The 27,854-nt window shown below is 49.1% G+C and overlaps 3 protein-coding genes across 16 annotated transcripts in view; 2 read left to right on the top strand and 1 right to left on the bottom strand.

The window, feature by feature from the left end:
* Positions 1 to 4,525, top strand: part of CADPS2 (calcium dependent secretion activator 2) — a 327,121-nt gene extending 322,596 nt beyond the window's left edge. For all 14 annotated transcript variants that reach the window (XM_050892956.1, XM_050892948.1, XM_050892951.1 and 11 more), the window contains 2 exons: positions 921 to 1,025; positions 4,331 to 4,525. In XM_050892956.1, coding sequence (XP_050748913.1) covers positions 921 to 1,025; positions 4,331 to 4,501 — 276 coding nt within the window. In that variant the 3' untranslated portion in view covers positions 4,502 to 4,525. The remainder of the gene's footprint in view (positions 1 to 920; positions 1,026 to 4,330) is intronic.
* Positions 1 to 27,854, bottom strand: part of WNT16 (Wnt family member 16) — an 873,674-nt gene that overhangs the window by 394,781 nt on the left and 451,039 nt on the right. The gene's annotated exons all lie outside the window — the stretch shown is intronic.
* On the top strand, positions 15,459 to 17,964 carry FEZF1 (FEZ family zinc finger 1). Its single transcript, XM_050893034.1, has 4 exons — positions 15,459 to 16,256; positions 16,437 to 16,571; positions 16,883 to 17,015; positions 17,660 to 17,964. The coding sequence occupies exons 1-4, from the start codon at positions 15,459 to 15,461 to the stop codon at positions 17,962 to 17,964; spliced, it is 1,371 nt and encodes a 456-aa protein (XP_050748991.1).

Below are 27,854 nucleotides of genomic sequence, written 5' to 3'. Positions count from 1 at the left end.
AACAGAGCTACGACACAAACTCTTTTAATCTCTCACTGCTAAAATGAAAAAAAAAAAATCCCTTCCTTTTTTTGCAGTTTGACTAAATGACATCTGGTTGGTATTTTACAGGAGGGGGAGGAAAACTGCTACAACTATGTTTAGTAAAATCTCTTTTAATCCAGTTAATGTGAAAGAACTATTATAGTAGCTATTTGGATCTGAGCATTTTTTTACGGTAACATAGACACCAACAGCAGAGAGCTTATTCTTACCACATCCATTTGTGAAGCTTTGAGTGAAAACATACCCATGCCTAAGACATAAAAAAGAAATAAGGTAGGCTGTAATTATAATTAGTAATTAACGTAAAACAAAACCTTAACATGTTGATTTTGGGAGGGGTGGAGTGGTGTTTTGATCATACTTAAATACAGTTTCCATGGATTTCTGAATTTTTTTGCTTAATAAAGAATTGATCTAAAAGAAAAAAGCAAGACAGATTCCATATTCTATGTTTGATGCTGTTTTCCTGTCTCAATTGGAAAATCTAGGTATTGCAAAATCTCTCTCAAGATACTGTACCTGTGTTTTTCCCCTTGCTGTTTTAGCTGTCAATTCTCTCATGTAATTGTGTATTTAATATCCATTCTTACTGACAGATAGCAAAGTGCATAACGCTATTTTGCTTGAAAATGTTGTAACTGAAAGATAAAATGGCAGTTGCTAATTCATGTAAAGAACAGTCTAGGTCAAATTATTTGATTTCCTACTGACCCATGCAATTCTCTTCACAGGAAATTATATCATTGTTGACTTCAAGTGCTGATCTGTGATCATTTCAAAGTGTTTCATTACCTCTCATTACCAAATCTGTTAAATGAATACTGCAGGGTTGTTTGGTGGTTTGTTGTTTGTTTTTTTTTTATCCTTCTTTTCAGCAATGGTATAGCAGCTCCATGAAAGTCATATGCCTGTGGTTGGCTGATAGATTAGACCTTCAGCTTCACATCTACCAGCTGAAGACTCTCATCAAGATAGTGAAGGTAAATAAAATGTGTTTGTGTTAGATTGCATAGTAAAGAGAGAAAAGTGATAAAGTATTAACATGGATAAGTATAGATCACCCTAAAAGTGAAAAAATGTGGAATAAAGTTGCGAACTTATGTAGTTTTAGGTTGTTTTTTTTTTTTTCACAGTGGTAGCAAATTTCAGAAGAAAAACAATATATTAAAACCTCTAATGTTAATTATATGTGCACTAGTAATTGTCATCCATTCTGGACTCTGTGACAATTAAGATTGTTCCAAGGAATTTTAACAGATTACTGCTAGCTGTACAGCAGTGCTGTATGGTATTCCTAATAAATTATTGTTTGTCATATTACTGGGTTTTTTTGTTTTACTTTAATAATCCCAATAGCGTTCTTTCTCCATTTTTCCCACTCTTCTAAAAAGTAACCATTTTCTTTTTTATATGCATGTGTTTACTACGTTCAATTGGAAAACAATATTCAATATATTAGATAACGTCTTCTAATCTTTTGTACGCCGGGATCAGTATCAATAGAAATACCAATCCCTCCAGTCCAGTCCTCAGTCATTTACACTGGTCAATGTCAAATGCTTCCGAGCAAAGTGTAAAATACCTTGCAATAGGCAATTATGGGTTAACCTACCATAAAAGAAAGTTTCCTCCTAACTCCCTTTCAGATCTTAGTTAATACCCTTAGGCAAGAGACCAAAAGCCATTTCAGATTTTTTTCCTTTTAATTCTGTCTTGTTTAACTCTGAACATTCTTGTTATCTGTATAAACGTGGAGTAAGAAGTACGTGCTGTCAATGGTGACCTTGATTTCTTCAAAATATTTTCTCATGAAGGTCATGCAAGACTGTAAAGTCAGAAGTGTTTTAACTCGTGAACACCAGAATTGCAACTGCAACTTTCGGGATTCACTAGTTAAAAGGAAAAAAACAGAGAGAGAGAGATGCAAGAAAACAGTCATCATAATAATGGCATCATGGCTCCCTGAACCACCCAAGCTTAGTTTTGCTATTTCTGACCTTAACTGATTTCTCTGGGAACAGGATTTGGTTCTTCATTATATTATGTGCCAAAACGGCAAAAGCAGTTTGCTATTTGTTGTTGAAATGAATGGCTCTTGTGAAAGGTTTAAAGCTCTTCTCAAGTGAAGGTAGTTATCATCCTCTGGAGGGGGGGAAAAGTGTTATAGGATCTAAAACCTGTGCCCAGTGAGATCTAAGAATGGGCAGGCTAAATTATACCAGTTAAATATCACCTGGGAGATTAAAAGAAGAGGCTTTTACAAAACTGAAGTGCAGGTGAATGAGCAGCACTGTCACCCAGCCTTCCCTCTGCAGCCTGGCACACTGATAAGCCTTGTTCAAAAGCAGTAGGCTCCCAGTGGCAATGAGAACACACAGGTTATGGCAGTAGCCTTTCTGTGCCCGTACACCTGGTTTGCTTTGCACATAAATTCCAAGTGTGTTATTCCATGGCACCTTCTGTGGATGCAGAAGATTGAAGAAGATGATGTCAATCATAGAGGTTCTGGTCAATGTACTGGAAGACAGAAAATCTTGTCCACCTGTGTTTTGGTGGGTGAAGCAGACAGAACTGGTAAAACAGGAACTCAGCAAACAGGAGGCTGCTGGCAAATAAGAAACAATGGTTCAAGTAGAGTATCATAAGAAGCTTTCACTGCTGCAGCGCAGCTGGGGAGAGGCACGTGAGGAGGCACAGTTCCTCCAAACTCTAGAGTGAATGAAGGCACATTTCTGTTTGCTTTTGGAAAAACTGGGAGGCTGTGTTGCCCCTGTCATCTCTTGAAAATATTCCAAAAAAGAAGTAGGAGGTCATTTTTAAGTAAGTAAAGTAAGAAGAGTAAGAAACAGATGATTCTTTTGTGTTGGGATGTGGCGAAGATAGTGCATTATTAAGAATGACCAGAAGAAGAAACATTGTTTGTTCCCATTAAAGCCTTATGATGGCATGAAGGTGTCATTAGATGTCTGAGACACGTGCAGAGGGATGTGACTAAAGAAGGGTCAAGGACCAAGAGGAAAGTTAGGGAGAAATGAAAATTAAGCTTGGAAGTGAACATTATTATCCTGCAAAAGTATGTCAAGAGAAGAGCAATGACTGAACCCCAGAGTGCTGGTCTGAGAATGGGAGGAATACAATGTAAAACTGAAAAAAATTGCTGTAGGACCTGTTAACAGCATAAAAGGAAATTGAATGCACAGTGTTATAAAAAGGGAATGCAATGGTGACACTTGAAAAAGACCAGGTAGAGTACTCGCAGAAGTGTGTGAGCAAAACATAAACTGCATTGACTCTGAAGTTGACCTATGAAAGTCAAATAAATCTCGGTTGCAGGGATTCAAACAAGGTTTAAATAATCATCATAGATAGTGGCAGAAAAAATTCTCCCAGCTGAATGTTACCTATTTTGAGAGGTGTCTTTTGCAGTTCTCTGAAGTATTGAGGGAAACAAGATCAGCTCTTTTCTCTTTTTCTAAGGGTTGTGCACAGTCTCCTCCGGCAGAGGAGTGGGCCTGATAGCCCTTAATTATCTGCCATTTTCTTTTTCCCATATTCTCTTCCATAAACATTGGGAACTCATAGTAACAATGTGCACAAAATAAGAAACGAGCTAGATCATCTTGTCCTTAAGCTTTTTAGGCTAACTTCAAGAAAGATTATTTCAAGTGTGTTACGACTTAAAAATAAAGACAGAGTAGATGATTTTCCATATGCTCACTTGAACATAGCATCAATGAATAAAACAATTCCACTCAGAATTCTTACTTGATAGAAAGTCAAAGAAAGTCATATCTGCTGGTTCATAGGAAGGCTGAATACCAGGGAAACAAAACTTTCTCAAGTGAAAAAAAAAAAATTATGTAGATGTGAGTCCAAATGTAGATGACTTAGAATGCAAATTAACTGACTGAAGTAGTCAACTGAGAAATGTTTACATTATAGAATAGAGATCATAATCTAAAATTTATTTTATTTTTCCACATTTGGCATATAAATGTAAAGTTAAATGCAAATAAGATCATATTATGGGGAAAGAGTCAGACATTTACATTTTCTGTGAAAAGACAGAACTAGCTATAGCCAAATTCACATTTCAATATGCAGTTAGAAATATTCTTTGTTGGTTTCTTATTGAATAAATGAGACAAAGGGAAGTTAGGTGATAGGTCCCTAACTGCAGGAGGAATGAAGCTGTTCTGCTGGCATGCTAGAAATGGCCAGTGTATAGTGGAAGACTGCTCAGGCTTGCTCAAGTCCAATTCAGGATGTTTTATGTTTGCCGCAGAAAACCTACCGAGACTTCAGATTGCAAGGCGTGCTGGAGGGAACGCTGAACAGTAAAACCTACGATACCGTTCACAGCCGTCTGACCGTAGAGGAAGCCACAGTCTCAGTCACGGATGCGGGAGGACTTCAGGGCATTACTATGAAAGACAGTGACGAGGAGGAAGGATGATACTATTTCACCAAGCATTTGGAGTTTGGGGGTGGTGATCTGAGGGTGGGGGTTATCTTTGGCTTGGGGTTTTTTTGGTAATTTGTCCTTGTAGTTGCATTTATAGTTTTGCCTTATGATATAGGTGCAGAAATGTAATTTGCTCCATTTTTTAAAAAAACTGAAAGTAAGATTATCAGTGGAAAAGTGCCAAGGACTTTTTGAGAACAATGGTTGTAGCATATTTTAATGTATAGCTTTGCTTAGGGCTGTGAGAACACTGGCATGGAGTTTGAGTTCCACTTGTGATTATGTTTCTTTCCCTTTTGTTTGTTACCGTTCGTTCTTGTATCTCCATCAGATATTGATGTCCTGTGCAGAAAACAAAATGCGTGCCTCACTTAAAACACAACTATACAGGAAATCATTCTTGGAATAAGTCAGTGCCCTAGGTAAAAAAATAGTGTATTTTCAAGATTACACTTTGTTTACCTTTTTTGTGCTTAATTTTACATTATTATGTGATGTGCATTAAAAATTTTAATCTTGGTTCTTTGTGTTTTGAGGTTGGTATATAAGTAGTAGGACTTCAAGGACAGTCAAACATACAAACTACTTAGGAGTGTTGTGTCTATTCATTTTGCAGGTTTAAAGATATCTCATCATGTTGGATGTCAGTAAGCTTGCCATCAATGTTTCTATTTCTGTGAAAAATTTCAGGCAATAAGAACACATTTTGTCGTGACCACTTCTGTATCTACCCAAGTTTGTATAGAATTCTACAATTAAAAGATGTTTTCAATATTTCAAACCATTTGAACTGTTGTATGAGTCCTCATGACAACAAGTTTTTTGAAGGATTATTATATTTAGTTTATATAGTGATTTATAGTGAATATATTTATTTTATAGAGCAGATATATATAGCAAACAAACAAATATCCAAGGACACAATGTCTTGATAAAGAAAAAAAGCAAACAAAACACCCTAACTGGCAGATGAACAGACAGTGCCCGCAGCCCATTTTTCTATGCCCTCAATATGAGCTGGAAAGAATTCAAATTTTCGTCAGTCAAAACTCACACAACTGATGAAAAATGCAGCTTTTTTTTTTTTTTTTTGTGGGAATATGACTAATTCCTGGGTTTGTGTAGACAAAAATCGGAAAGAACACAGATGATACCCAAAGAAGTAAGGAAGGTTGCTGCGGTCCTTGTTGAGCCGTAGTATTATACTTGAAGGGCTTTGCTAATGGACTGTTGAGGATTTACCAGGCTGGCGTGAAGTTTCCCTGCAAGAACTTTGGGGGTCTGTCGCAAGCACACGGGGCTGCAGGAACTGAGAACGAGAGCTGCAAGGAAAGTGTTTTTCAGCGCACTTGGAAGCTTGGCCTAGCAGGGAAGGACAAGTTACGCTTCTTCCTAGCTGTCTAAGGAGAAACCCAAAGTGGCAATTTTTCCCTGCGGCAAACCAGCCTCCTCGTCTGCACTGAGTTGAGGTGAATTCAGCGAAAAGGAAGAAATGGGAGCTGGTGAGGAAGACCATTCTTCTCAGCTCTTCGTGCCCCAACTGAATGCTCACCCAGAAGTGCCCGGGGAGGCTGGGAGGGCTGGGGTGCGGGCACTCCCCGCCCCAGGATACGTGCAGCTGCAGTGCAATGCGCCTTTCGGGGAGCAGGAGGGTGGGAGGCGGGTGCTGCGGGGTAGGGCAGCCAGAGGGGCGGGCAGGGCGCACACAGCGTGCTCCCCTCCATCACTTTGCATTCGTGTTACCAGCTCTGCTGGGCTGGAGGGAGCACGGGGGGCCTCAGCAGTATTTTCCACCATTCCTAGGCTCCCAGATGAGTTTGCTGGTTTACGTTTTGATAGCAGTAAAAGAATTGCATATCCCTTTCCCGTCTCTCGTCCTAGTCGTGCCGGTGCATGGAAGTTGACAGCATTTGAAAGGCCAGGTGGGGCTCTGGCTGAAACACAAGCTTGGTAAGGGGTGCCTGCTGGGCTGGGAGCTGCCCCAATCTGGCTGTGGCAGGCAGCGGGGTACGGGGGAAGCCAGGCTGCCCAATGATGTAACACCCAGCTCCCAACCAATGAAGCAGAGAGATCAGTGCGGGTCAGACCCAGGGGAGCTTTCTCTCTGCAAACATCCCCCTGCTTGCCCTCTGCCCACCACGTTTACCTCCTGAGACCCTGCGGAGGTGCCTGTGGAGGAGCCATTTGTAAACAGGTGAAGGGAGGTGTCACTGCAGTGGCCCTGCGGTGCCTGCCGAGCCTCCCAGTACGGGGGCATGCCAGGTCCATGCAGGGCTCACCTGAGAAGAAGGCTTTAGGAGATTTTTAAGGTTCTGAGATGACACAAGGGTAGGAAGCAATATCAAACTCGACGCTGTCCCTAGCAAGTCACAAACAGTGTGGGGACCTGGAGTGGGAACTAGAAACGCTGGGACAGAAGTGGCTGTCACCAGCACAGCCCAGGAGGTGATGGGTCCAACTCTCCTTCAGCAGAGACCAATGTGACAGTAAACCATCTGCCCAGCCCTGCTAGCCAAAAGCCCTGTGGGGAACATACTGATTGATGCTCACCTCCCCTGTGGGCTTGTCCTCTGTCTCAAATTGTCCCCACCCTGAGAAGGGTTTCCTAGTAAGACTCACAACTCTCCCTATGGATTTGGACAATTACAGAGTAGGTTATAGTAATTTCACCTGTCAGGGCCTCAAGAGGACTCATAGGCCATCAGGGTCCTGATGGGCCTCACCTGGGACCCCCACCCACAGCATCTGCCCAGGGACTCCACCTCAGCTCAGTCCAGGGCTGCCAGTCTCTGCCCCAGCGATGGAGTGGGAGTGCTGGTTTCTCACTCAGCTACAGCCCCCCTATGCTTGCTTATGGGCCCTGTTGATCCAGACCCGGACGTATGGATTGACTTCAGACCTTCCTGATCATCACAAACGTGTCAGTGATCTGGACTCCGGGTTGCCACCACCTCTCCCCCTGCCCTGGCCTGCCCTGATCCCTGGCTGGGTGTGATAGGAGCAGCCCTGGCTTGCGGGGCCCTGCCCTGCCAGCCTGGGGAGTCCTCCCAGCTCCCTGTCCCTTAGGGAGCAGTCAACCTTTTCTATGCCCTGACATAATTAAAAAAAAAAAAAAATCTATGAATTTTTGTGGCTTGAAGTGGGTCTGAGTTAGTTACTCAAATTTCATGAAGCATGATACATGTACACCCCATATGTCGAGCCCTTTGCTATACAATTTCATCTGCATGCAGCACTTGCAAGACATGTCTGTCAGTAAGATCGAGATGAGTAAGGAAATAGTAAAAAACCAAAGTTGATGTAACATGAAGAAGTTTGTGATTTCAGAGAAATTAACTTAGATGCAAAGTATGTGATAAGTTGTTATTAGATAGGCAGCACAGCAGACATCACAGGAAGGCAGGTACAGAAATGACACTGCTCCAAAGGTCATTCCATTTCTTATTAATTCACATATTTCTTAGTAACTGGATTTGTGAAACCGTGAACCAACGCCAAGCTTGAGAAGGCCAGTGAGTATCTGTGTGACAGCTTCGGAGTCAGGCACCGCCGCCGCCAACAGCCGCGGCAAAACCCCGCTGACATGGAAGCAAGGTCCGCCTTGACATTTTAATTTACGTGTTTAAAACCTCAGCGCACTCCTGGAGGTGTGGGCCCGTCGCGGGGAGGCGAGCATCACCTCTCGCTGTACGTCTTCGTGCGAGGCAGCCAGCGGCTCTCCCGCCGCTCTGTCCCGGGGCTGCGCGGAGGGCTGCGCGGGGGCTGCGCGGGGGGCACTGCCCTAGCCGCCGCCCCCACCGCGGCCTCCGCTTTTCCTAAGCGGGCGCGGAGTGCAGGGAGCCCTTAGCAAGGCAGCAGGAGGGGTCTCCTTCAATTCACCCCCCTGCATCTTTGTGGCGTAAAAGGGGCTGTGGAAGCCGAACCAGGAAAAGCCAAGACCGGGTGCGCGCCCCGCGCTGCGGACGATGTTCGGGGCCGGGGCGGGAGAGCGGCGCTGCCCCTGCCAGCTCTCCCGCCGCCGGGGCAGCGGGATGCCCGGGGCCAAGAGCTCGCCCCCCTCGGCTATCGCTTCCCACCTCCCCCGGCTAAGGAGGCGACGGGCAAGGCAAGGCAAGCCAGAGGCCGGGGGAACCGCCGCGGCGGCAGGGCGGCTTTGGGGCACCGAGCCCCTCACCTCCAGCCGAGCTCAGCCTCCGTCCCGGCACCCGCAGGACCCCGCAGCTCCCCGCTGCCCGCCACGGCCCCGCCACGGCCGGTCCCCCCTGCGGGGGCAGCACGACTCCCGCTCGGCGCCGTTTGCGCCCGCACCGGCGGCTCCCCGCCCGTAAGACTCGTGCTTGTAGAGCCGCCCCGCGCTCTAAATCCGATCCCGAGCAGAGAGCGGGCAGCCCCCGTCGCAGGAGCCGGCGCAGCTTTGGAGGGAGCGCTATACCGAGGGGGGCGAGAGGCTCCCGGGGGACCGGGTGCTCATCTAAGGCGCCCAGAGAAGCGGCCTCGCTCCTTGGCCCTGGGGACACGGCACCCACTCAACGCTTCCTGGGGTCCCCAGGAGATCTCGGGTCAGGCCCCCAGTGTTTCCAGGCTTGTGGGGGGCCGGAGCTCCTCCTGGGACACGCCAAACCCTCGGCGCGGAGGGCGGTCGGGGCACCTCTGCGTGGGCAGCAAGTGCGGCCCCGCGAGGGACATGGCAATGAGCGCGGGGTGTCGGGGAGGGGGTGTAAGGCTGTGGGGTGGGCTGCCGGTGAGCCTTCCTGCACAGAGAGTACTCCTTATGCGTCTTCCGAAGGGGTTTTGAATCAAACGTTTGACTAACGGCAAACGAGCGCGCAGCAGGCGGCGGCGGCCGCAAGGCAGCAACAGGAGAGTCCTCTTGCAGAGGGGGAGCTGGACTCGTTTTGTGCGAAAGAGACGGAACCCGGGACCCCCCGGGGACCCGCAGAGACACCTCGGCCGGCCTGGGATGCCCGGCGCAGCCCCCGGCCCGGCCGGGCTCGCACCGTCACAGGCGCGTTTTGTTCTAATTGCGACTAAAAAAAAAACCTCCCCCAAAAAACCCAAACAAACAAACAAAACCCCAACCAAAGTTTAAGTTTTTGGCCTTAGGGGGAAGAGTGTCATGTGTGTGTCCCCATCCCTCCCGAGGGCTGCTCAGTTGTCCTCCGTGTCCGTGCCCAGGTAGGGGTGCCGGGCGAGCAGACGGGGGCGGCGAGGAGCCCTCTCCGGGCGCCGTCCAGCAGCAGCCGCGACAGGGCATGGCTCCTGCTTTTGTTCCTATTTTCATGTTTTTCACTTGGCTTCTCCCTCCCTCTCGGCAGCGGCACACGGAAACGGACCCCGCCACAGGAGAGCGGGGTTTTGTCCCGGCTCCGTGGCCGGCAGCCCGTTGATGGCGGACACCTTCCCGCCGTCAAGGCGAGCCCGGCGTACTCCGGTGCCGGGAATGCAGCACACAGGCGCCCACGCAGCCGACCGGCTCTTTGCTCTGCTCCAGGTTAGCTCCCAATACACTGGGAGAAAACAGAAACAAAAATAAGTTAATTGCTCCTGATCCTATTCAGGAATCTTAAAAATAAATAGCTTCCCCGAGCCAAAGAGCGCAAGGCGTTCATTTAGCAGCAACGGGGCTAAACATTTGTTGAACTGGGAAAGGAACAAATGAGAAAGTGTCATTCATGGCTCCAGCTGCCGCTGGCCTCTCCCAGCCACTTCCACCAAGGGCCCTTTGGAGTTGATGACACCGCTGGGTCCCCTCACAGGCGGACTGATTAGATTAGACGTGATTGCTGCAGTTCACGTTCGTAGCTGGCACACTTAGACAAATCGCTTGCATGAATTACGGGAGGGCCGGGAGCGCTGCTTTAGAGGGTCACTTGTAATTTCGATTATATGTGATTAAAGGCTTTATACGTGAAAAGGCTTAATTTGCACCCGTTTGGTTTTCGGTTTAGAGGGGTCTGTACGAGACGTACTGTACTGTCAAACTTTGTTTTACCTCCGGGAACACTTGTGTTTGGCGGGTCAGTGTCAACTGTTTTTCTTTTGTGATGGATTCGGTTAAAAATAGCAGTACTTTATTATTTTCCTTGCGGTGGAACTGATATAGAGGGATGCCAACACGCACTCACTGTATGGGGAGACTATACATATATATATTTCCCCCCCCCCCCCGAGAAAATGTCAGTGGAGAGAACGGCGAAGTGTTACAACTTAAAGCAACCCTGTAAAGCCCAAGCGCCTTTGCCCGCCCTCCTGAAGGAGCAGAGCCCGAGGCTGCTGCCCACTACGCCCGGGCTCTGCTGCCGCCCTCGCCTCGCCTCGCCGGGGCCGGGCGGGCCGGGGGGCTCCGTCCCCCGCCCCAGCAGCCGGGCGGGCAGCGGCAGCAGCAGGTTCCCACCGAAAAGGACGGCGGCGCCGGATCTCCCCCCAACGCCGGCCGATAAATTGGGACCGCAGCTGGCCCACCATCCCGGTAATCCTGGGGTCTGCTTCCCCGCCCGCTTTAACTATTTCCCCCGTTTATATTTTGGCTTCCCTTCAAAAGACAGTGAACAACGAGCCCTGAGTGGGAACGAACGGCAAGCCCAGCAGCCAGGGGCTAATTCCGAGTTTTAACAAGCCAGGGTCAATGCGTTTCGCTGCGGCGGGGTCTGCCGGCCGGCGGGCTGCGGGGAGAAAAGGCGCTCCTCGGGCACGGGCACGGCGGCGGAGCTGCGGAGCGGAGGGAGCTCTTGTCCCGTGTCGAGGGTAAATCACCTCTTCACAAAGCTGGCGGCTCGGGAGGGGACCGGTGTTTAGCGAGCGCAAACCCCGGCTTTTGCAGCGAATCACTATGAACGATGATTATTACAATAATAACAACAGTAACCAGGCTCTGACCAGGCGCCGTCGGGTCCGCCGGTGCCGCGGCCAGAAGTATTTTCCGTAACCTCCCTGGTCCCTCCACGTTAAGCTCGCCCAGACGAACGGCCCCGGAGCCCGGCTGGTCGGTGTCTTCCCTTCCCCAGCCGTGGGGAGCCGGCTCTGAGCGCACGGAGGGAGCTCGCTGAGACGCAGCCTGCTCGGGCAGCCGGGCTGCGGTAAAACACTTCCAGGAAAAGATTAATACACGCAACAGAAGGTTAGCGGAGTTATTATCCTTTTCAATTCATTTTTTACTTAAAAACGCAATGGAATTATTCATTTTATTAAGGAGGAAGAAATTAAAGATTAGGCTTTAGGCGGTATTTTACCTCCCTCTAATCGCCTCTGGGATTGGATTGGAGTAATCCTGACGACGAGATGAATTCGCCGGTGACTGGGATTTTGACTGCATGTAGAGATACGTTATGATAATAATGCAAGTGAGCAATATCAAGAACATAGCTTAGGAGCGAATGAAACACAAAACCGATTACGGGGAAAAAGAGAACAGCAGCTTTCCCAGGCAGAACGCGAAATCAACTCGAGGCAAAACTTTTGCCCTTAATTCCTCCGACGGTTTGTAACTCTGGGAGGCCGGCGGGCTCGCTCCTTCCCCCGCCGGCCCCTTCTGCCGGGACTCGATACGTGCCGCCAGCCTGGAGAGAGGTCCGGACCCGGGGAGGCTGGCCCAGCCTGCAGCCCGCGGCGGCCCCTGCAAAAAGAAACCGGCCAAGAGGTTACTTTTCGCCACCCTCAGAGCCTGTAAATCTCTCTGCCTCGGGAAAAATCTCCCTGCACCAGCAGGACTGCAAGATACTTGCAGCTCGGCAGATACGTAACATCGCTAAAATGATGCGGTCCGAGCGCAAGGCAAAGCTGGGACAGGACTAATAAAATATATCGACATTGATTTTAGTAAGTCTATCTATATTGCGGGCAACTCCTGCACTAGCAAGGCTCCATCTCTGAGACTGAACGGAATGACTTCACAAAAAAGAAAAAATAAAAAAAAAATTAAATATGGCTTTTAGATCGCTATTTAATAATTAGGCACGAACGTAAGTTTTCGTGTGCGGTACGGAAAGAAAGGGAGGCATATCCGTAAAGAAGTAACGAATAATAAAGCTCCCGCTTCTCCAAGAGTGTATCTCAGTATCGAGGAGGCCAGTATAATTCTAATGGCAGGGCTGTAATTGCTGCTTTGGGATATTTACCCTGCTCAAATGACACTACATATTTTACTTTCAAACACATGTCAAAAAGTCAATCCCAAAAAGACCAGTTAAGAGCAAGCTGTTAACATATTAAGTATATGGGATTTGAAGCCTCTAAAACCCACTCAACAATAATTCCCTTCTTCAGCACCAATCAAGAGGAAATTTGCCTAGATTGAATTAAATGTAAATTGCTCTGAAGGAGGAAACTCTCCTCTGGCAGACGCAAAATAAGCGAGAGACACCGACACCCCGGAGAAGCGGGCAGCCCGGAGCAGCTGCCCCGCACGGCGCTGGGGGGGACACGACTCCGGGCCCCCCCCCGGTCCCCGTGGCCCCCTCCCCGGGTCGGTGACACCGGCCGAGCCGGGGCTGGCGGTGCCGGTGCGGGAAGCAGCAGGTAAGAGGCGGGCGGCTGCGGCAACCCCATCTCGGGCAGCAATTCGGTCTTAACGCCGCGACCCATCTGCCGGGCGGCGGCAGCTGCGCCCCGGCCGGTGGGCCCCCCCCACCCCCCACCCCGGCCGAGGGAAAGCAGGGAGCGGGGCTGGAGCGGAGCATCGCGGCCGGGGACCCCGCACGGCACGGCACGGCACGGCACGGCACGGCTCGGCTCGGGTCCTTCCCCCGCCCCAGCCTTGTCCGCACGGCTGTGTCCATCCAGGCACGCCCCGGGGTCAGCCCCAGCTCCTGTCGCCTGCCTGCGCCCCGGGGCACCGAGGGGACGGGGCGGACACGGAGGTCGCAGGGTGTGCGGGGCGCGTCCTCCGCAGCGAGGGATGCCCGGGCCACGGGCCCGTCGTCGGACGCCTGTCCCGGGGACGGCGGGGCATCTCTTCCTCCGTCCCCCGCAGCTCCCCGATGCTCGCACGGCAGCTCCCGGCTGCCGATGCACCGTCGTGCAACAGCCGCTGCCTTGTCCTCCTCAAACGGGGCCGCGGTGACCCAGGGCGGCATCGGCCCGGTCACAGCGCCGAGGGCAAGGATGCCTCCCTCCATCCCTCCCTCCCCGGGGCTTCAGCCCTTCCTCCCTGCTCCCGCTTCCCCACAAGTGGGTTGTCCTGGGCCGGGGGGGTGGGGGGGGAGACACAGCCTTTTGCAGGCTCCCCAGCTAGTACCCGAGCAGCGGGGGCCGGGCCTCCCTGCCTCGCTGGAGGCTCCTCTCCACTAGCAAACCCGAGACCTCCTTCCTCCCTCCCCCGGCCCCGGAGAAGGGCAGTGCTGGGCCGCGGGAGTGGAGGCCGCCCCGTGGGCCCCTCCGCCGTGGGAAGCGGCCGGGCTCTGCCCCGCGGGGCCCCGCCGTCGCCCGCTCCCGGAGTGGGGGGGTGGCAGGGACTGAGGGACCCTTGGCTGCTCCCGGGGATTTCGGTAGCGGCCTCCAGCCAAGCGAACCCCAGGCCGGCGGGAGGAACGGGAGCTTGTTCTGACCCCGAACTGTCCGGTGGTGGGACAGGGTGTGAATACAGACAGCCCCTTACCCACTGCTGTCCCTCGCCTCTCCCTGACCCCCTGCTTCGCTGTAAGTACAAACACCCGGGCGTTGGAGCTACCCGTCCTGAGCAGGGCGCCAAGCTTGGCTTAAATACATGGGGAGCGCATCTGTTTAGGTGTATACATACCTATAAGCAGTGTGTGAGCTGTATATTTCTTCGTGTATCTATACCGATCCTGAGTTTTCGGTATTTGTGTTGTGCATGTGTTATTTAAGGATGAAGAAGCTATACCTAGTGTATATGCAGGTTACTTTATATATCTAAATAGTGCTTCAGATTTAAAAGGCACTCCCTCTTCCTACCTCCTTTTCCTTCTCTCCCCCAGCCCCAGGTTTTGATTCATCCTTTTGCTCACAAGCACTCGTTGGATTTGGCCCGGGTGGTTCCTGCATCCCCATGCGTTGCTCTCTCCGTCTGCTTGTCACAAGTTCCCCGCTCATTTGTTTACTGTGTTTTCCAAAAGCTCACCGCCACCTGACCTTGTTCTTTAAAGCAGTGAGCAGACCAGGAGCAGTCCCAGGAGCAGAGCAGCCATCTCCCTCCCTCCCTCAGACACACACACCCCCCCACCACCACCACGCACAAAGAGAGCTCGGGCTGGAAAGTGGCAAGGAAACAAACAGCTTCCCCTCCAGCCGCTTCTCCTGCAGCACCTCGTTTGACAAATACCCTGGCGCTTGCCCTTGAATTGGGTTTCACATCCCTATTTAGCACTTGGACAATGATTTTAGATGATGTCACTTAAAGCCAAACAAGAAAATTGATCTCGGATTTGCTTGGCCTCTAAAGCCTGGTTAAGCAGATTGCAAATAATAATAATAAAAAAGAGAGAGAGAGGGAGGGAGGGAGGCAGAGGGGAGAGAGGCAAGAAGGAGGGAGAGACGCCTCCTTCCCTGGGCGGGGGAGGCGCGGGCGCCAATGAAAAGTAGCCGCTTACTGGGGGGGGAAACTTTTCCTGTTGACTGTTGGAAGCGAATTGAGCAATTATCTAGTTTACCTTCTCCTCTTGGAAGTTAACGATTGGCGAGATCTTGGCTGCGTTATTGACACAACACTTTCTATTGATAGAAATAAGTAGCGATTGTCCCGAGTCATTGGTGCGCCAAAGTAAACTGTGATGGGCTGGCATGAGTCCACTGGACTGAGAAGGCTGGTTCCGCCGGCGGAGGCTGTGGTGATGGTGGCGGCGGCGATGCTGATCTCCCTCCTTGCAGATCAGTGACAAGAAAAGGGGCAGAGAGAGTGAAAGAGAGCGGGGGGGTGGGGGGAAGGAAAAAAAAAAAAAAAAAAAGAGGCGTCTACCAAAGCGGCTCAAACCGGGCGAACAAATGCAATCCAGCCATGGACAATAGTGGCCACCACACGGCGACCAAAATCCTAGCGACTCCTCCGGCCAGAGAAAGCCTGTCTGCCAGGAGCAACATGATCAGCACGCCCAAGCCCCTCGCCTTCTCCATTGAGCGCATCATGGCGCGGACGCCAGAGCCCCGCTCCATCCCCGTCCCGCAGCTCCTCCACGGCTCCGTGGCCAAAGGAGACCCCAAGCACCCGCTGCACCTCAACTCCTCCATCCCCTGCATGATCCCCTTTGTCCCGGTGGCGTACGACCCCCTGCCCAAAGCGGCGGTGGCCGGAGCGGAACCCAGGAAGGCTCATTTAGACTCCTCTTCCTCGCCCTCCTTTAGCTGCGGCGATCTCTTGAACTGTGCCCTGAGCTTGAAAGGAGATTTCCCCCGCGATGCCCTGCCCTTGCAGCAGTACAAACTGGTAAGACCCCGAGTGGTCAATCACTCCTCCTTCCACGCCATGGGAGCCCTGTGCTATTTCAACCGAGGCGACAGCCCTTGTCACCCGTCCTCCAGTGTCAACATCCACCCGGTGGCTTCTTATTTCCTCAGCTCTCCCTTGCACCCGCAGCCCAAGGCTTACCTGGCGGAGCGGAACAAGCTGGTGCTGCCGGCCGTGGACAAGTACCCGGCGGGGGTAGCCTTCAAGGACTTGTCGCAGGCTCAGCTGCAGCATTACATGAAAGAAAGTGCTCAGATCCTCTCGGAAAAAATCGCCTACAAGACCTCGGAGTTCAGCCGCGGCTCCCCGAGCAGCAAGCCCAAAGTTTTCACGTGTGAAGTTTGTGGAAAGGCAAGTAGAGCCGCAGCCCGCCTCCCTTCCCCCTGCTTCCCCAGCCTCCTACCCCCGTCCGCCTCTCCGTCGGTCGCTTGCTTGCTTGATTTTTAAACGACGGCTTCCCCTCGGCGCTCTCGCCTTCTAATCGCAATTATTTTATTTTATTTTATTTTTTTGTCTGATTTTACTCTCAAGGTATTTAATGCACATTATAACTTAACTCGCCATATGCCGGTGCACACGGGAGCCAGACCCTTTGTTTGCAAAGTTTGCGGGAAGGGCTTCAGACAGGCGAGCACGCTCTGCCGGCACAAGATCATCCACACCCAGGTGAGCCTGCATCCCTCCTTCCCTCCCTCCCTTCCCTCCCTCCCTCCCTTCCTCCCGCCCCGAGACCCCTTCGCTCACGCGTTTTGGGGGAGCCCGGCGCCGCCCGGCCGCCCCGAGGCAGCGGCGCGGTGCGGGGGGCGGCTGAGCCGGAGCCGCTGGGGGATTTCGTTTGCTCCAGGGGCGGTGGGGTACCGCGGGGTGCCCCGCGCTGGGAGCGGCGGGCCGTCAGCTAACGCACAAACCCTGCAAACCGGCACCCCAACCCTGCCAACCGGCCAGCAAGCCCTGACTTGGCGTTTGTTTCCCTCCAGGAAAAGCCGCACAAGTGCAACCAGTGCGGCAAAGCCTTCAACCGGAGCTCGACCCTGAACACACACACGCGAATACACGCCGGCTACAAACCTTTTGTCTGTGAATTTTGTGGCAAAGGATTTCACCAGAAAGGTACCGGTCTCCAGCGCCCTCTCCCTTGCCCGGGGCCCCCCTAGGCGAGGTCAAGCGTCGGGACAATTTGCGACGGGGAGCGCGGGGTGGGGGGGTGGGGGAGAGTTGATTTTGGTTTTAATTTCTGTTATTAGAGATTTAGGTTAGTTTTAAGTGTCGCTAGCCCCGACACATTTCCTACGGCACGGCCCACGGAGTGGGGCAGAGCTTTCGTTTTCGGGGGAGCGCGGGGGGCAGCCGTTCCGCGGGCGCAGCCTTTCCGCGGGCAGCGCCCGTTTTCCGCGCACTGCAACACGCAGCTTCCAGCGCAGTTCGGCAAACGAGTGCGCCGCCTTTTTTCCCCTCCGAGTGCCGGAGTTTGGTTAGTTTTTCTCCCCGTGTTGCTGGGAAGGCTAAACCCAGGGGTTTTGTTTCTGTAACTGATGTGATTTTGGTTTATTCGATAATTCCCTTCTCGTCTGTCAAAGGAACAGCCGCGGGGAGGATGGGGAGAAGGCGGGTGTTCGCTAAGAGATCGGCGATCGTTTTCGGCAAAGGCCGGGCTCTGGGGACGGGACAGGGTTTGGGGATTTTTTTTTTTCCTCCTCTTTGCAGCCGCCGGTTCTCAGCCCCAGGTCCCCTTGCCCTTCTTGTCTCGTTCCCAGGCAATTACAAAAACCACAAGCTGACTCACAGCGGGGAGAAGCAGTTCAAGTGCAATATCTGCAACAAGGCTTTCCACCAGGTGTACAACCTGACCTTCCACATGCACACCCACAACGACAAGAAGCCCTTCACCTGCCCCACCTGCGGCAAAGGCTTCTGCAGGAACTTTGACCTCAAGAAGCACGTCCGCAAGCTGCACGACAGCGCCCTGGGACTGCCCCGGCCCCCCGCCGAGCTGGGGGGGCCCGACCAGCCGCCCCCGCCCGGGCCGCTGCTGCAGGGCCCGCCGCCGCTCCAGCCGTGAGGGGCGGCCGCCCGCGGGGAGCGCCGCTCCGCCGGTGGGAGCTCCCGCCGCCGCCCGCCCGCCTCTTTGCATGCACCTGTTAAGCGGTTTTGTGTATTATGCTCTATATCGCCACTAACGTTTATGGGACTGATTGTTTCCTCTTTTTTCTTTTTTTTTAAATTTTTGTTTGTTTGTTTTTTAAAAGACTCTATTTTTTGTTGTCGTTGCATCTCAGGTGGAGAGATGGTTTTAAAAAAAGGAGAAGCGCCAAGCCAATTTCTGCTGTATTTATTTGGGATCTGTATTACCCAAGCCGGGAACGCTGCACCACTTTAATTATTTCGATGTATGTATATTTCCATTGTGTTGATCCTGCCCTGCCTCCGCTGCCTGCCGGTTATCCTTCCCTTCTTGGTTTCCTCCTCTCACTCTCCCCCCCGAATATCGTATCTATATGGACAGAGCTGGTTCGCTATGTACGGATTTGAATTTCGGTTTGATTCTTGCACGTGGAAAAAAAAAAAAAAAGAATTCGTTGACCTGGTGGAAATAAATATTTGAACACGAGTGACTGTGGCGGCGGGGGCTGGCGCTGCCGGCCCGGGGGCTGCGGCTCGGCCGGGCGGGCGGGCGGGGAAGCGCGGCGCTGGTGCTGTCTAACGGCAAACCTCTCCCGCTTCCTTGCCAAAACACTGAAACAACCGCTAAAGACTTTAATTAAGAGGGGTAATTAGTTCGGATTGATCAAAGGCGGGTTGTTATGTTATTAGCTGCTCAGCAGACTCTGCCAAGCCGAGCCTGGAAAGCGGAGCCCGCTCGTCGGTGGGCGCCTGAGGAGCGGCGGGAGGGGGCGGCTGGGTTTGTAACGCTCCCGGGGTAACCGAACCAGGCATGAGAAACGGGTGCTGCCCCCCAGGAAGAGCAGGCGTACCCGCTCACCTCCCGCTGCCCACGCAGGGCCGTGCCGTGCCCGCAGCCCCCACCTCGGGCTCGGGGGTCCTTTCCGGGCGGGGGGGGGCCGCGCCGGGACACGGCGGGGGGGCCGGGCGGTGCTTCTCTCCGGGGCAGGGCCTGAGGACGGCGGTGCCGGAGGGGTCCGGGGAGAAGCGCAGGGGCCCCCGCGGGCGCTGGGGGGTTGCCCCGCTCTCGGGGGACCTGGGGAACCGCTCCGGAGCGGAGCCCTCACAAACGGGTGATTTGGTCCCTGCTCTTGCCTAGGTTTTGCAGCACCTGGAGCCCTCCCCGGGTTTCGGCTGTATAGGAAGGAGCGAGACGCGATGGTTATAGTCGCGCCTAAAGCGTTACGTCCAGGAGAGGGATATCCTCTTGCAGGCGGCGCTTCCCGCCCCCCTCCCCGGGCCACCCCTCTCAGGGGTGTCTGCAACCAGCGAGCCTGGCCTTAACGCTTAGGCCGGCGGCACTTGTGTCACCGTGCACCTTTGAAAGTGGCTGAGAGGGGAAGCGAGCCTTTGTCCTTCCGCGCATCGCGGATGACCGAAGCAATGCTCTGAGGGGACTGCTGAAGGGGTGCCGCGGCACCCCGGCGGGGCTCAGCCCCTCACGCAGCCGGGGGAACCGAGGGGACGCGCCGTTTCCCTCCTGGCTCCCGGGGGAAAAGCAGCCCGGAGCCTGGCTGGTGATTTGGGTGGAGGGACTTCAGTGCAACCCACTGACACGCGTTGCGTGCGCAGCGGCGTGGGGGCCCCCCAGGGAGCGGGTCTCCGCTTCGGAGACCTCGGGGAAACGGGGAGTCGCTCCCCGCTTTTCCACGCTGATTTGCGGCGGCGGGGGCGGACGCGGGTGGCGGAGGCAGCGGGATGCGGGAGGTGAGTGACCAGCTGAAGTGACGCCGGCTAAACTGGGAGGCGGGCTGGAAAAGGGCAGAGAGGAGAGGGCCCTGCAGAGCGGCGGGGACAGCCTGGGTTTCCCCTGAGGATCCGTCCCTGTGGTCACTTCCCCTCCAGCTCTGCCCGGCTCCCGAGGCCAGGAGAGGGTCATTCAGGCTTCAAGAGGGATAAATTCCTCCCAAAATAGGTGACTGCAGTGCATCGCTAGTTCGTCTTTTCTTGCTTGCCGAAGGTAAACTTTTGCAACATGTAATGAAAGGTAAGATGTCCCAAAGATCCCACTGAAATTATGTGGGTCTGCCATCTCTGTGAGCCTCTGCTTGAGTGAAATAAATCGAAGCAGAAGTCCAACTTACTTTGCTCAGCAAGTGTGATAGTACAAGATACTGCAACCATCTTGGCAAGGTGCTAAGTATCTTCACTTTATAACTCTTTTAAACAGTTCAAAACTATTCAAGCACTGCAGGTATACTGGAACAGTCACAAAAATATTTCATATCATGGTGAAAGGATATAAATATATGATGAAATGAAAGGAGAATCTAATCTGCCCCCCTTGTGATGAGCATGTAACATCAGTCTCAAATCAAACATCTACGTGAGGCCTGAAGACACCACAGAAGACTGTGTGCTCTGGTTACTCAGATGCTTGGCAATTCTTTGCTCTACCTTGTTTCTCCAGACTGTTTTCTAAGTGTTGAGAGAAATGAGGGCTCAGGCTTCCCCAGGCAGTAGCAGTTAATTTATTCCTTTTGTACAGTTAGAGAGGGAGAGAGAATTTCCGACGTTGCTTGACCATAGACCATTTACAGGCTTATAAACAGTAATCAGTGTTTTGCCTTCCCTCCTGTAAAAGATTTGCAGTCACTGCATAATCTGGGTTCTTCTGCATCTTCCTGATGAAAAATGCTATTTTGCTAAAGAACTTGCATGCAGGAATGACCACGTTTTGAAATGGAGTGGAAATGAGGCACTCCGGTTTTATTCCAAGGTGAAGTAGAGAAAGTCGGTGATGGGCATGGATAAGTGTTTCTTCTTCCTAGATTTCTTGAGGTAAACACTACAGACATGGGACTTCACAGGGAGATAAGGATAGCTCATTTGTTATTTCGCTACATAAAACCATGTTTGTGTCAAAGGCTGGGATTAATACATGTCTCGGAAGGCCTGCGCAGCATTACCTTTCATTTCCTGTCTTTCAAGATTAATCTCAGGTTAAGTGAATTTCTAGTTAATGGTCAGAGGCAATTCAAAGCTGGTGAAATCATCATGAGAGACAAAAGCTATCGTTTCATATATATCCAAAGCTTAGAGCTTTTAACAGCTCTCCTTACCACAGACAAGATTAATACTTTTTATCTTTTTTTTTATTTGTGAATAATTTTGATAGGAGAAATGGAGTCACCTGTACATAAAGGAAAGTTTATATGTTCTGGTTCCTGCTTGTCGGTCAGCATCATTGCCATATGATCCGTATCCTGTATGACAACTGGTCAGCCTCATTCTACCAGTCCCTGGTGGATGCTGGGAGGAGAAGGGCGTTGGTGTGTCTGGATGTGTTAAAACAGAGCTGCAGAGTTGAGCATTAGCATCCTGACGACACTGTAGCCCACCCCCATCAATCACAACAGCTTCACTTTAGTACTGAATAAAAGGGAGACAAGCCTGGTGCCTATGGGACTCCGGAGCAGAGAGCCCTTGTAAAAGAGGAGCTGTTGCCCTCTACCCCCCCATCCCCGCCCACGATTTCTCAGATGGGACTGAATTTCTTCTGTGCTTGTCAGATGCTACAGTTATGTTAACATGTGTCAACGCTGAAAGTGCCGTGTATCTGAAAGAGCTACCAGAATTACCAAAGCTGCCATAGATGGCTGTAGAAATAAAATACAGCAACAGCAGCATCTTCTCACAGTCAGATACAAAGTTCTTTCTGAAGCTGAAATGGTACTGGCTTTGCTTTACTACTGCTTTATCGGTGATCAGACACTCCCTCCCCCCCCCCCCAAAAAAAAAGGGGGGGGGAAGAGACAAAGATATTAGTAATGACCTTTGGTGGGTGTTTGTTGTTGTTGTTGGTGGTGGTGGTTTTTTTAAAGAAAAATCCATGCTTTTCAAAATGTAAACTAAGCACAAAGCTTTTCAATAGCTACCCAAAACCATGCTGTAGTTCACAGGTAGTTAAATAGAAATCCAGCATATCTCAAGGTACCCAAAATGGATATTGGACAATATTTAGTCAAGGAAATATTTTGGTTTTAATTTTCCTTTTTCTTTTTTTCTTCTTTATTACCACAGTGGTGAAAATAGAGGGACTAAACGAAGTGTCACAAATTCTTCTGGAGTCAGCTCAAATGAAGGCATGTCAGTCACAGCTTAGTACCAGAACAGTTTAATTGGGCAGTGCTTGAAAACTAGAAATTAGAAAGCTCTTACTCTGTACCTCATGTGTCATACTTAGAATGGGACAGTCACCATTTTATTGTTTGGGGCTTGATAAAGAAAATAGAGACCTAGTTTGTGCCTGGCATTTTGACATGCTAATATGAAATAATTATAACTCTGTAGGTATGTAAATCTTTCCATCCACTGGCTATTTGGCTACTGGTTTGCTCAGGTACCATCCTTACAAAGGGAGAATTGTGTTGTACCCTGCTGGCAACTGTAGTAGTAACAATTCAGTAGTAACTCTCGCCTCCCCCATAAAAGCAGTGGTGGTTTTAGCTCCTGTAAAAGCAGTGGTAGCTCCAGCTCCACTCCATGCTGGGTCCCCCTTCTCCTCCCGGTCCAAGGCTGCAGGCTGGGTTCCTTTTGGATGACCGCTTCGGGGCTGCACAGCACACGGCGACCCCCTGCAACAGCTAGGGGACTCACCGCTAGTCCCGGGGGGTTGCAGAAAGTTGTCGTTCTGCTTCAGTAATCTGCGACTCTTGAAACAATACAAAACTTCTCGTTTTAAAAACTCTGGTGGTATTCTGAAGTACGAGCAGTGTCTATCTTCGGTCCTCCTTTGAAGCTTTCATGGAAGTTATTTAATGGCTCCACTGCTCAGTCACTCTGTTGTAATTGAATCCTTGCATATTTGATTAGGCACAGTATTAAATCCAATAACCATGCCTGTGGAAACCCAAAAACTCCTCCCTTTCTGCCTTTGAGATGGCTAATATTTCACCACCTTTATTATGTGATTTCTAAGAAATCATCTTCAGTTACCAATCAATTAAAACACAGAGATACGTTTTTCTGATTCTTTTTTCTGAATAATTCTATGAAAAATTAATACATAATAAGTTTTATTTTGGGTGGAAACTGAAAGAGTGACACTTCGCAGATGTAAGCGTGAGCAGCTTATCTGCAACTGCACAGATAGGTTAAATATTTATTTTCAGGAATGGGACTATAAGATTCAGTTGCAGACTGACACAGCATGTAAGAGAAACCTCGATTCATGGTACTTTAGCTTAGAGGGATTAAATACATCTGATGACACAAAATGAACCTTTTCAACATATTTCTAAAACACCAGTTAACCTCTTGATATCACCATGAAACATCTGAAGAGTTTATACCTCCACATAAAAACCTTGCCTAACTCCGATTTAAAAGAAATAATCTTGAACAAGAACTTTCTTTCTAAATAACAATAATGAAAAACCCTTGGATGATAAATACATTCAGATGAATATTTTTTCCTGAATAAGCAAGAATTTGTAAAAGTAATCTCTGCTGAAGAAATTAAACAAAATCTGAACCACAATATGTTCAGAAAAATAATCATTAAGCTTTAAGCAGAAAAGGCTTTGATTGATTGATTCTTTTCCTGTGTTTGCCAGAAAATAAAAAAGAAATGGCAATCTTATTTTTTAACCTACTATATTTTAAAGGAACAATATGTTGGTTCTTAAAATAAATAATAAAAAATTATTACGAGGAATGCAGGAATCATCTAATTTTTTTTCTTTTATGTTTACCAGCAAATACATTAATCTACATATCACAAATAAGAATACATCTTAAAAAACACTTTGGGCTACTTTAACTGAATATTAAAAGCTGAAGGCCAATGCTTGCTTATGTCCAGTAATGCTTTTGCATCCCATGAACCTGGGAAGTGCAATAGGTACAGATAAATTAATTTAGAAGACATTTTTCAATTTATGGGAACATCCAATTTGAAGAGCTACAGTAGAACTGGCTAGAACAGTTAGGTAAAGACCTAAACAAATTCATAATTACTTTTGTGGACAACCTGTAATTATTACAATTTCACATAATAAAGTCATGGACTGTTTTGATTTCCTAGTCCTAAGAAGCAGAGACACCCTTCCCTACAAACAGTGTTTCTTCTGTTCTTGTGGAGCGTGCTGGTTCTCTAAGTATGTTCTTCTCACATACCTTCAGAGATGCAGTGTATTGTCACATTTTTTGCGAAAATATTAAATTACATAAAGATTATAACTACAGCAGAGACTGAGTTACCCCAAAATGGATATGCCACAAGACAGGCAGCTGAGTGCCCAGCAATGCAAAATTCATACTTCTTGAAAAAGCAGTCAGAAATTGTTCTAAATCCTCCCTGATGCTGACTGTTATTGCACACCAGACTGACTTGTAGTGGAAGTTACAGTGGGCAAAGAGCTACTTTAATTTATGCAAGCAAAGGAATACATCAGAGCTGAGTTGCATGTACTATATTTAACTTACATCTGTCTCTATACTAATTACAGAGGGTGCTACTTTATAAGATTTTTTTTTTCCTGAATCTTTTTGTAGAAATTTCTTTGACAAATCAGCATTTACAACTCTCTGTAGAAGTTTACAAGTAGATTTTGATAAAACATCAGTATAAAAACCTGTTGTATTGGGAGGAATTTGCTTAAAACCAGAGATAACCAGCTTAAGGGTAAGGAAGAGTCTGCTGGGTTGGGTTCTTGCCTGAGGAGGTCACACTCACATTCAAACGCCCCTCCTGCTTCACGTGTTTCCAAGCACTTCAGCAGTGTCTGTCCCGTGCTATAGAGTCAGTGTGTCTGTTTTGGTCTTTCCTGCTTTCCTTGGACTGCTTCTCTTCACATAAATGACAAACAGTCATAGGATCAGAGGGAGAGTTGGAAATTGGACTTGGGTCCCAGATCTGCAGCATGTGATTGGCCCAATATTTTGCAAGAGAACCACCTTTTAAAATGTGGATTAATTAAAAAATGATCTTAACATGCTTAAGCAACTCATAAGCAGATAGAAATCATTTAAATGCGGATGTCAAGCATCTCAGGAGCATTCCCCAGTCCCCAGGCTGTTTGCTATTCCAGATTCTGGGAATTAAGTTTTCATTCTGTGAGTGTCAGAAAAGGACTGTTGGTTATTCAGGGTGGGGTAGCAATACGTTTGAAAGATCTTGGCTTCACCCTAGTGCACAATGAAGATAAACTCTGGAACTATGAGATTATTCGCTAACCGGCATTCTTGCTTTCCCAGCCAGTTTTGTTGGTCATGCTTTTTGTACGAGCAGTCTGCTTCTTTTTCAGAGCTCTTACCCTGTTTTTTTTTTCACTTCTTAAGGAGTGTGAAGCACCAGCTTATAGAGTGTCCCACAGTCTTATCCAAGGTTTAGGTATAGTTACCCCCTCCCCTCTTTTTTTTAATCAAGTGGTTGCCAAACACCACATGGAGTAATTAGGTTGTGAATCATTTATTTTCCAGCTTTTTGTTTTCTTTTTAGCAAAGTTCAATTCAGAACAATCTTGTTCAAGGCATGAGTCAAACCAGCCTGCCTGCCTTGGGCAATGCTTACACCAAAATTTTGGGCATCTTAACAGGAAGCAAACCATCATAAATGTCTGTATTTTCTACACCATCAATGGAGAGACATAGGAGCCTCTAGCAGCATGAAAAAGAGATTCAGTCCCTCCCGTGTTAGGTACTGCCTTCACTGCAGATAATCTGCAGTTCTTCTAGCAGCCTTCTGAAGCAATCCAGTTACCGAAGCATCCCTCTTCTCTGTTACAACTTCTGGGAGCACAAGAGGAAATCCTAGCAAATGGTGCTAGTGACCACTTTTTGCATAATAATTTGACGGTGAAGTTGCTTATCCACATAGCCGGAGGATGGGTAGCTGTACCCTGCTTTGCTGGGCTGACTCACAACGCCAACATCTGCTAGTCCTCAGGTCATGGAGTACACTGAGCAAAAGCACTCTCCAAGCCTCCTAGTTTGCTTTGCATCTGACATGAAAACATTGATGGGGCCAGCAGGACAGTAAGCAAAAAGGACTCCTTCCCCTGCCCTCCTGGGTCAGGCTTTCAGAGGGAACAGGACTGCTGGGTTCTAGCTGGTTCTAGCTGGGTGCCCTGGAGCACACATGTTGTTTTCAAGCAGCCTTGGAAGCAGGAATGAAATCCCAGTCCTACTGCCTCGCAAGTGCGTGCTGCAATCGCTGGCTGCTCTATGTCTTGCACTCCTGGCGGTGCAGTGTCTCAGTTTAAAGAAGAGAGAAGAAAAATACTCTCATGTAGGATATTGTGTGGCTTGCTTGTTTTCAACTTTCCCCTTGGATTTGGGTACGGTCCATCCTGTGTTGTGCAGATTAAGGACTTTTTCATGCAGGGTGAGCTGAATTTTGACAACTGTTAGATTTCATTATCAAACATAACTCTTGTTTGTACCTTGTAGATTTTAAGAAACCTTAGGCTCCCGTCAGTGCAATCCTGTCAATGGAATGACTCTTTCTGGAGCCCATGGTTGTGTCCGTATTCAACCGTGAAGACTTTACAGCCTAGCTAAGTGCCTGGGCAGATTGGCTGTAACTGCTGCAGGTAATGTCAAAGCAGTTGCTGTTTCTAGTAGCTAGCACAGCTGAGGGAACAGAAAGGTTCTGGATTCTTCAGTGAAGAAAAATTAAACTCATAGGAGACTTCTCCTGTTTCTTTAAGAAATATCTCAAAATTAATTTGAACTTATTGAATTGTTAAAACTTTGCAACTATTTGGAATAATCAGGAAACCTGTCCTTCATTTGCTTTTGAAAAAGGCTCTTCCTTGGAGGGGAATTTCTTTTGGATATCTGTACCTTTCCAACAAAAGTAGTATTTAAGAATAGCATCACTGGAGAATGAGTGTATTTACCTAGTGAAGGCTAGCATAAGCAAATAGGACTATGTAAACCTCCCCATACTTCCCACTCATATAATACTTTGGGTTGTATGAAGTCACATAGAAGGGAATGCTTCTTGCTTTATCTGTCAAACATTTGCAACAAGTGCAGACAACCTTCTTGACACTTGGATACCTATCGACCTCTTCAAATTTTTGAGCGCCATCATACCCATACCTTATACCTGGGAAGCCAAGAGGAGAGGAAGCACTAGGAATCTCACGGTGGTCTCAAGACTGCTGGGGCTGGAAGCTGAGACCTAGACGAGCTGGTGGCAATGACTGCAGACACACTCCTGCTTTCTTGCCTCTTCCCCCCACTGGGGACCTGAATTAACTGGCAGCCCGTGTGCCAGAATGAACTCACTGTAAGTCATTGGACATCTCAATGTGGCAGATGCACTCGTAGGGTGTGTGGTCCATTCGCAATGAAGAAATGCAGTTTGGAGACCCTTGATCTCAAGCACTGGGGCTCCTGCCAGGCTGCGATACTGAAGAGCTAACGTAAAATTATACTATTCTGATCACACTGAGGGTCTCTGGAGTTTGGGTGAGGTTTTTTCGTTTGTTTTTTTTTTTTTTTTTAAACTGAGAGTGGAATTTAAATCTTATTAAAGTGAATGGAAGAAAACTCTCTCCTTTAAGTTCAACTGGTCAGATAAGACAATTTTTGGTAGGCAATTATCCTGTGTTATCAGGAATCTAAAAAAGTAAAATATGATCTATGGTACCTTAGTTTGTAACTAATAATTTTCCATTTCTGTGGGGCTTTCCTAGCTGTCAGGAACACCATGTCTTAATTGATCCGGATGTTCTCAAGTATCTTAGAGTTTTACTTTGTTACTGTTTCTAAAAATCTGGTGATATACCATAGTATTCTCTTTTCTTGTAAAAATGAATTCTTCAGTATGAGCAG

The sequence above is a fragment of the Gymnogyps californianus genome, chromosome 1 (genome assembly GCF_018139145.2).
Source record: "Gymnogyps californianus isolate 813 chromosome 1, ASM1813914v2, whole genome shotgun sequence".
Lineage (NCBI taxonomy): Eukaryota > Metazoa > Chordata > Aves > Accipitriformes > Cathartidae > Gymnogyps > Gymnogyps californianus.
This window is presented reverse-complemented; position numbering and strand designations above follow the sequence as displayed.

Bases quoted from the DNA above. Each gene is read 5' to 3' on its own strand.
- FEZF1 (XM_050893034.1), top strand. From the start codon at position 15,459: ATGGACAATAGTGGCCACCACACGGCGACCAAAATCCTAGCGACTCCT. The intron at 16,572-16,882 runs GTGAGCCTGCAT...GTTTCCCTCCAG, and splicing joins ACAAGATCATCCACACCCAG to GAAAAGCCGCACAAGTGCAA. The intron at 17,016-17,659 runs GTACCGGTCTCC...TCTCGTTCCCAG, and splicing joins CAAAGGATTTCACCAGAAAG to GCAATTACAAAAACCACAAG.